Genomic DNA, 8,705 nt, shown 5'->3' on the forward strand with positions numbered 1-8,705 from the left:
TGAATATAAATTCATATCTAGTCTTGGTAAATTGTGAGGTCATGGTCTGCTTCTTCCATGTTTTACTGTTGACAAGATCCAGAAGTTCTGCAAAATCAAATTCTAATTTTCTTTCTTCTTCCACTACCTTAATGAACCTCGTCTGTCTGATTGAACTTGTAGGGTGACTCTTCTTTTACACTCAGCCCAAGTAAGTTTTCTAGACTCAGCTTTTGATCTTGTGTTCCTACAGGATCTTATAGTTTTGTGGTTCGTGTGTAGAGGAATAGACCTTGAAACTAGTTTGGAGTTTCAGATATTGAACTCCACTTTTTGGATTTATTTTTCAGGTTTGTAAGTGCTGAATATGTCTCCAAGAAACATGGATGATTTACCAGACAATCTTCTTTGCCAAATCTTATCCAACTTGTCTACAAAAGAAGCTGCTGTGACATCACTTCTCTCAAAAAGATGGCGACATCTGTTTGCCCTTGTACCAAATCTTGATTTCGAGAGCTTTTCCTCTCAGCATACGGATCATACGAGTTTTATAGATTTTGTGGATAGAGTGTTGAAGTTACGAGGGGAAGATCATGTTAACAAGTTCTCTCTAAAATGTGGAGATGGTTTTGAGGATGAAGACGTGTATCCTTGGATATCAAACGTGCTGAGACATGGTGTATCAGATCTTGATCTACACGTCTCTTCCTCATTGGTTTATTGGTTGCCTTCAAAGGTTTTTGTGAGTAAGACACTGGTTAGGCTGAAGATGGGACCTGAAGATGGTCCCAAAGTTAAACTGAGAAATGTTTGTCTTCCAAAGCTCAAGACACTGATTCTAGACTCAGTTGTGTTTGTAGAGGGTGAGATAGGGTTTGCAAAGCTTCTGTCTGGTTGTCCTGTGCTTGAGGAACTAAGTTTGCGTAATCTGGAGTGGGGTTATTGGGGTTCATGCTCTGTAGCTTCCAAAATCCTCAAGAGACTAACGCTATGTTGCGCACACTGTGATGACAATCCAAAGAGTGTATCATTTGATACTCCAAATGTTGTCTACTTCAAATATTCTGATAATATTGCGCAGAAGTATCCAAAACTGAACTTTGATTCGCTGGTTGAAGCCAGTATCGATATTCGGATGACAAATGATCAGAAAGCAAATGTCAGATTTGTATCTAATGATGATGAGGAGGAAAGAGAGATGGTTGGTAACGCTACAGAGCTTCTTATGGGAATATGCAATGTGAAGACCCTTTACTTATCTTATGACACTCTTGAGGTATGTCAGTCTAACATTACTTAAGGTTTTTAGTTAGTGATTGGAAATGAACTTATTGATTTTTCTTTTGTTTTGTTTTAGACACTTAACTTTTGCTGTGAAGCAATACCAGCGTTTAGCAACTTGACTCATCTAACAATTGAGAGTAACCAAGAAGTGGGATGGGAATCATTGCCAGAACTTCTCAAGAACTGTCCAAATCTTGAAACTCTTGTCTTCCAAGTAGATGAACTAAACCCTTGAAATGAATCTCTTGGCTCTTTTTACATCAAAGCCTTTTTTGTAAACCATTTTGTATTGATGTTTCTTTAATGTTTTAGGGACTCACTCACAAAGCTACAAGTAGTCCTTCCCTAACACATTGTCCGGTGAAGTTTCTTAAGATATTGAAATTTGGAGAAGCCTGCGATGATGACGATGTGGACATGGTGATGGAGATAGTAATGATCAACCATTTCCTACAGAAGATGTTGAATCTCGAACAGCTCATAGTATACTACAATACATCAATCGAAGATGATCTGGTTGAAGTATCAAGCCAACTTCAGATGCTTCCTGTAGTAGCTTCATCAAAGTGCAAGATCCAAGTAATCTCTCATAACCTCGGCTTATCAATTACTCTGCCCATTTCCTTGTAGATGAAATTTGCATTGATCCTCTAGAAGAACCTTTCTGGTTTCTTGGCTCCTGTACCAGTGGATGTTTCTCTTGGCTACAAGTATATATGTAGTTACTAAAATACCTAAAAATCAAGATTTATTGATTCAACTTTGTTGGTTAGTGTTTTGTGCTTTTGTTGTGAGAAAGTTGGGTTCATGTTTTGCTTTATTTATTTATAGATGTTGTCTTTCAATGGAGAAGAAGCTTGACATGAGACCTAACTATCTAGAGGAGACTGTTATTTAAGTGAAGTGGAGTAGAAACTAGACTGCAGTCTGTTGCGTTTCAAAAATTTCTACTTGTGAGATGCTGCATTTTGTTGATAAGAGTATATTATGTTCACATATTCACACAATAACAATGCAGTGTTTCAGAAAGTTTATTATTAGAAGAGTGATCTGTATAACAAACAAGCCACTCAAACTGAGAACCAAAAAGAAAAGCCAAAGATAATCCAGCAGTCTCAATAAAAAGCACAAATGATCAAACACAAAGTCACAAAAAACTTGAAAGCAAAAGGTAGAAAGAAGAGGAGAGAATCTTGGTTTAGCTGCTGGGGTCACCAAAGATTACTTGGATCTCACAACTTGGTGAAGCTTTTGTGGGAAACCTCTTAAGTTCACTTGACAGTTCAATCACATTATCATCAAACAATGTATCGTAGTATATCATCAGCTGTTCAAGCTGCGGCATTGTCTCTAGGAAGTGCTTGATCAGATCTGTCTCTTTCTCTAGACCAGCATCACCAAATTTCAGAATCTTCAAAACCTTCACTGGACTTGATGATAAGCCAGTAGGAACCTCCCCTGAATACTTGCATAGGCACCCATCAACATCCATACACTTGATTGTAAATGTGTGGCTGAGTCCCTGAATCATAGTAGAAACAACTTAGAAACCTAGTTCTGTCTGTGTTAGAAGATAGCAATAAAGATATATCATTAGTGTTCTTACATCAAACACCAAGGTTTCAAGATTTGGACATTTCTTGAGTAAAGCAGGCAATGATTCCCATCCTGACTTGCGTGACTGAATAGTTAAACCAGTCATGTTGTGGAATACAGGTATATGATCACAGCAGAAAGTAAGAACCTGAAAACAAAAATGTATCTTCTCATCAATATGCAAATAACTAACTAAAAAAATCAGGGTTAGTTACAATACTATACTATATACCTCAAGAGTGTTGGCAGATATGTAAAGGGTCTGAACACTGCGTATTCCCATGAGAAAATCTGTTACATCGCCCACCAAATGTTCATAGCTTGCAAGTTCATGCTGCTCACTTGTCATTGCAAGGTCGATGCTAGCTTCAACAAGTGAATTAAAGTTCACCTTTGGATACTTGCCTGAAACATAATCAGAGTACTCCAAGTAGACAACATTGGGCGTATCAAAAGAAACGCTATCCGGATTTTTATCAAATTCCATACAACAAGATAGGATCAGACTCTTGAGGGTTTTGGAAGAGACAGAACGGTTCCAAAAATCAGAGTAGACATTAATCAGAACCAACTCTTCAAGGACATGACAACCAGAAGTGACCTTTTCAAAGCAATCATCACCTTCACCTAACATGACTTTGTTGACGTAAAGAGTCTTGAGTTTTGGAAGAACACATCTTCCATATCCATGGGAATAACCTTTTTGGATTCTATCCTCAGCCTCTCCAGTGACTTGCTCATAAAAACCTCTGAAGGGAGAGAAACTCCAACCAGGTTGAAGTGTAAATCAAGATCCGATACACCACGTTCCAACACATTTAGTATCCAGTTTCTGACACAGTCTGATTCAACACCATGTCCACACTTTAAAGAGAAATCGTCTACAGTGGAGTTTCCTTGCACATCAACACTCTATCCACAAAACGAGTAAAGACTCTTAGAATGTCAGATTCACACGTATCAGGATGAAAACGTATGACCGAGCCATCGAAGTCAAGGTTTGGTCTGTCAGCAAACAGATACCGCCATTTTTTGGAGAGAAACTGAAGTCAAAGCAGACTCTTCTGTGGGGAGGAATGACAATATGTGGCTAATCAGAGCTTCTGGTAGATTGCTGATTTATCCTTCTTGGAAACTGATCATAGTGACAGATCTCAACAGTTACAACCTACATAGAAAACAACATGACATGATCTTGAATGTGTTATATGAACAAGAACCACAAAAGAAAATGGCTACAGAATTACAAGATCAATAGAAGAGTTGTGGGAACTCACTTGTGTGAGTTTTTAGAGCAGAGACGCCATCATTTTTGTATTTTAAAGAAAACACTGACCACGTTCAAATGTATTTTAAAGAAATAATGATACGTTACTATTAATAGAAAGATTCAATTTATGATACAAACAAAGGATTATGGAAACGAAATATATTATAAGTATAATTTACTTTCAACAGCAATCAGTTTCCCATAAATTCAGATTTATTTCCTTTTTTTTTGTGTGTTTGGTTGAGATTGATACCAATCTTGGTCAATTCCCATGCATTAATACACGAACTGATGATTTAAAAAAATGCATGCACGCCAAAATAATAATTTAAGAATCAAATCATCCCGTAGAAAGCTTTTCGGATATTGATTTGGAACTGCATTAAAGAGAGACGGAAAATCTTTACATTAACATAGTTTTTACTTCATCATAATGTCACTGAAATAATTAACAAAGATTTCTCTGTTGTGTAATGTTTCTGTCTTTCTGATATACAGTACCTACAATGTTTTTGGATGCCCTAAACAATTTTTAACATTATTTATTTTTTATATTTTTTATCGACTATCATATATATAAACAAGTCACATTTAAATTATATAAACAAAAGGCTTGCTAAAACATAATAAAGAGAAGTCATCTACTAAAACAAACTACTATATCGGCATGGCTTTTTTTCGTACTTTCAGTTTTATAAGTATTAATGACAATAGTTTCTGAATCATGCGCAGAAATAATAAAAATTTTAAAAACATTTTATTTAGAAAATTATTTTTATATATATACAATGCATTAATCAAAACTGATGTGGTTGAAGTATCAAGCCACTTCAGATGCTTCCTGCAGTAGCCTCATCCAAGTGCAAGATCCAAGTAATCTCTGTTAGCCTCGGCTTATCAGTTACTGCCCATTTCCTTATAGATGGAATTGCATTGATCCTCTAGAAGAACCTTTCTGGTTTCTTTGCTCCTTTTGGAGTCATGCCTCCTTTATCAGTATGAAGCTATGGATATTTCTCTTGACAAGTATCTGTAGTTACTAAAATACCTAAAACTCAAAATACTAAAATACCTAAACTCAAAATCAAGATTTATTGATTCAACTTTGTTGGTTAGTGTTTTATGCTTCTGTCTTTCAATGGAGAAGAAGCTTAACATGTGACAAATTTCTAATAGTAGTCACTGTTATTGAGTGTTAGTGAAGTGGAGTAGAAGCTAGACCGTAGTCTTGCTCTCAAGCTGTTGCGTTTCAAAAAGTTCTACTTGTGATGCTGCATTTTGTTGATACAGTATATTATGTTCACATATTCACACAATAAAATTGCATGTTTTGGAAAGTTTATTATTAGAAGAGTGATCTGTATAACAAACCAGCACTCCTCATAATAACCAAAACAAACAAAAGATAATCCAGCTTTCTCAATCAAAAGCACAAATCATCAAACAAAAAATAAATAAATAAACGTGAAAGCAAAAGGCAGAAAGAAGAAGAGAGAATCTTGGTTTAGCTGCTGAGGTTACCAATGATTACTTGGATCTCACAACTTGGTGAAGCTTTCGTAGGAAACCTCTTAAGTTCACTTGACAGCTCAATCACATCATCATCAAAAAATGTATCGTAGTATACTATCAGCTGCTCAAGTCGCGGCATTGTCTCAAGGAAGTACTTGATCAGCTCTGTCTCTCTCTCTCTAAACCAGCTTCACCAAATCCCATAATCTGTTAAAACCTTCACTGGACTTGATGATAAGCAAGTAGGAACCTCCCCTGAAAACTTGCATAGGCACCCATCAACATCCTAAACTTTACTGTATATGTGTGACTGAGGCCCTGAAACACACTAGCAACAACTTAGTAACATAGTTTGTCTGTGTAGAAGATAGCAAATAAAGAGATATAATAAGTATTGTTACTTCAAAGACCAGGGTTTCAAGATTTCGACATTTCTTGAGTAAAGCAGGTAATGATTCCCATCCTGACTTTGCATGTCTGAATAGTGAAACTAAACATGTTTGTGGAACACAGGTATATGATCACAGCAGAATGTAAGAACCTGAAAACAAAAAAAAAGTATTCTCATCAATACACAGTCACAACTCAAAAGTTATCAATGTACCACTAATACCTCAAGAGTGTTGGCAGATACGAAAAGGGTCTGGACACTGCGTATTCCCATGAGAAAATCTGTTACATCGCCCACCGATTGTTCATAGCTTGCACGTTCATGCTGCTCACTTGTCATTGCAAGGTCGACACTCTTCAACTAGTGAATCAAATTTCACCTTTGATACTGCCCGCTACGAAATCAGAGTACTCCAAGTAGACAACATTGGGTGTATCAAATGAAAACACTATGCGGATTTTTATCACAGTCTGTACAAGATAGGATCAGTCTTTGAGGTTTTTGGAAGAGACAGAACGGTTCCAAAAATCAGAGTAGACATGAATCAGAACTAACTCTTCAAGGACATGACAACCGGAAGTAACTTTTCAAAGAAATCTCCACCTTTACCTAACATACTTTGTGATGTGAAGAGTCTTAACCTTTGGAAGAACCACTCTTCCACATCAATCCCTAACCATTTTCAGATTCTATCCTCAGCCTCTCCAGTGACTTGCTCATAAACACCTTGAAGGGAGACACAAGGCCAGCTAGGGTATCGTGTAAATAAAGATCCGATACACCACGTGCCCAACACATTTAATATCCAAGGTGTGACACAGTCTGGTTCAACACCATGTCCACACTTTAAAGAGAACTTGTTTAGAGTAGTGTTCCCTTGCAACTCCAACACTCTCCCACAAAATAAGTAAAGACTATCAGAATCTGATCTTTTCCCGTTCACATGTTTCAGGATGAAAACGTATGACTGATAAGTCAAGGTTTGGTCTGTAAGCAAAACGGTACCGCCATTTTTTGGAGAGAACTGAAGTTAAAGCAGAGTCTTTGTGGGAAGGATCATACACAATATGGGCCTCAGAGCTCGGTAGATTGCTGATTCTATCCACCTTCTTCGAACTGATCATAGTAACAGTCTCTCACAGTACAACCTACAAAGAAAAAAAATGACATGATCTTGAATTGTGTATATAAAACTGTATCAGAATGTTTCTAAAGAAGCAAATTGCAAGAGATCATTTCCATAATGACTAATGATACGTTAATATTAGAGATATTTGACGGATTGATTCCATTTATGACAAATTGCATTACAATTTACAGCCAACCATTATGGGAAACAAGAATCATATACAAGTATAAAGGCTTTCAATAAAAGCTTTCAGTTTTCAAGAATTTCACATTTATTTCCTTTTGGGTTTTTTGATGATGAGATTTGTGCAATCATGGTCGATTCCATGCATTTATAAACGTATAGATGATAAGAGAGACATAGATATACACATTTACGTTCTTGTTTGTTATTATTAATCTTGGAACTGCAAAGAGAGACATAAGATATATACATTAACATAGTTTTTACCATCATCAGAATCATCAGCATGTCATTGCGTCAGGTCATTAAGAAGATATCTGCAGATCTTGAGAATGAAGGTGATGGTGCTGTTGTTAGAAAAAGCATCACCAAGTGAGTTTTTTTTCTCTATTTCTTCTTTTTCTCAGGAAAAAAATGGTTTGCTTGACATTCAAGTTTCATATTGATCTTATGGGTTAACATCAGGATTCACCATGAGTTATTGGACCCGTTGTATCACTAGTAGAATTTTCCGGTAATGTATTTTACTTCTACAATATTATGTTTACTTGTCAAAGGATAATCTAGTTAGCCATTATTTTTTTCTTGATCAGTTTCACCTCTAGGTGGATTCAGAGACCATCCTCACAGAGGTCAGATCACTAATTCAATTTATATTATGTTCTATGTACACAAAGCTTTCTCTGTTGCGTAATGTCTCTGATGTAATCAGATCAACTTTGTGCAGGTTTTGAAAGTGTTACATACATGCTACAGGTGACAAAGACTAACCATCTTCTTCATATGTCAGAGTCTTCAATCTGATGGAGATTTATCATGCTTTTAATGATATGCAGGGAGGAATCATATACCAAGACTTCAATGGTCATAAGATTACAATCCATGAAGGGATGTTCAGGTGAAGAAAAAACAGCATACATTTCAGACCAGCTTAATTTTCTTGTTTCATTCTTTTGATTCTGGTTTTATTATAGTGGATGACAGCAGGAAAAGGAATCATACATTCTGAGATGCCTGAAGAAAAAGTTAACAACGGCTTACAGCTTTGGATCAACCCTCCCTTCCGTTGATAAAATGTTCAAATAGATTCCATTCTCTTTCAGCTTTCTCAATTTTACTAAGACATGTGTTCTTTGGTTTTCAACAGCATTGATCCAAAGCCGCGTAGAACTGTTCTAGTTCAGAGATTCCAAGAGCAGAAGAGATGGAGTAGAGGTCAAAGTCATAGCCGGAGAGTCAATGGGAGTTCAATCTCTTTCCTACACAAAAGTACCAATCATGTCCTTGACTTTACTCTCCAGCCAAGAGCTCAAACTCACCAGACCGTTCCAGAGTCATGGACCGCCTTTGCCTATGTTATA

The 8,705-nt window shown here is 36.6% G+C and overlaps 1 protein-coding gene and 3 pseudogenes across 2 annotated transcripts; 2 read left to right on the forward strand and 2 right to left on the reverse strand.

Moving 5' to 3' along the window:
* Nucleotides 1-7: 7 nt before the first annotated feature.
* Nucleotides 8-2,306, forward strand: LOC106353160 (F-box/LRR-repeat protein At3g59210-like). Of its 2 annotated transcripts, XM_013792860.3 has the most exons (5): nt 23-190; nt 330-1,255; nt 1,337-1,477; nt 1,576-1,842; nt 2,095-2,306. In XM_013792860.3, exons 2-5 carry the CDS (start codon nt 347-349, stop codon nt 2,122-2,124), a joined length of 1,347 nt encoding a protein of 448 aa, XP_013648314.1. In that variant the 5' UTR covers nt 23-190; nt 330-346; the 3' UTR covers nt 2,125-2,306. The 2 variants fall into 2 exon arrangements, with proteins under 2 accessions (XP_013648313.1, XP_013648314.1); XM_013792859.3 differs by lacking the exon at nt 2,095-2,306 and having other exon boundaries at nt 8-190; nt 1,576-2,085.
* LOC106353162 lies at nt 2,080-5,112 on the reverse strand (annotated as a pseudogene).
* Nucleotides 5,113-5,633: 521 nt separating this feature from the next.
* LOC106353161 lies at nt 5,634-7,156 on the reverse strand (annotated as a pseudogene).
* Nucleotides 7,157-7,630: 474 nt separating this feature from the next.
* Nucleotides 7,631-8,699, forward strand: LOC125594386 (annotated as a pseudogene).
* Nucleotides 8,700-8,705: the final 6 nt, after the last annotated feature.

This window comes from Brassica napus, assembly GCF_020379485.1.
Source record: "Brassica napus cultivar Da-Ae chromosome A7 unlocalized genomic scaffold, Da-Ae chrA07_Random_2, whole genome shotgun sequence".
In the NCBI taxonomy this organism is placed as follows: domain Eukaryota; kingdom Viridiplantae; phylum Streptophyta; class Magnoliopsida; order Brassicales; family Brassicaceae; genus Brassica; species Brassica napus.

What these genes read in the sequence shown, in the direction of transcription:
- LOC106353160 (XM_013792859.3), top strand. Translation starts at nt 347, where the DNA reads ATGTCTCCAAGAAACATGGATGATTTACCAGACAATCTTCTTTGCCAA. An exon ending in TATCTTATGACACTCTTGAG is followed by an intron (nt 1,256 to 1,336) that starts GTATGTCAGTCT and finishes GTTTTGTTTTAG; the next exon opens with ACACTTAACTTTTGCTGTGA. An exon ending in TTGAAACTCTTGTCTTCCAA is followed by an intron (nt 1,478 to 1,575) that starts GTAGATGAACTA and finishes TTAATGTTTTAG; the next exon opens with GGACTCACTCACAAAGCTAC.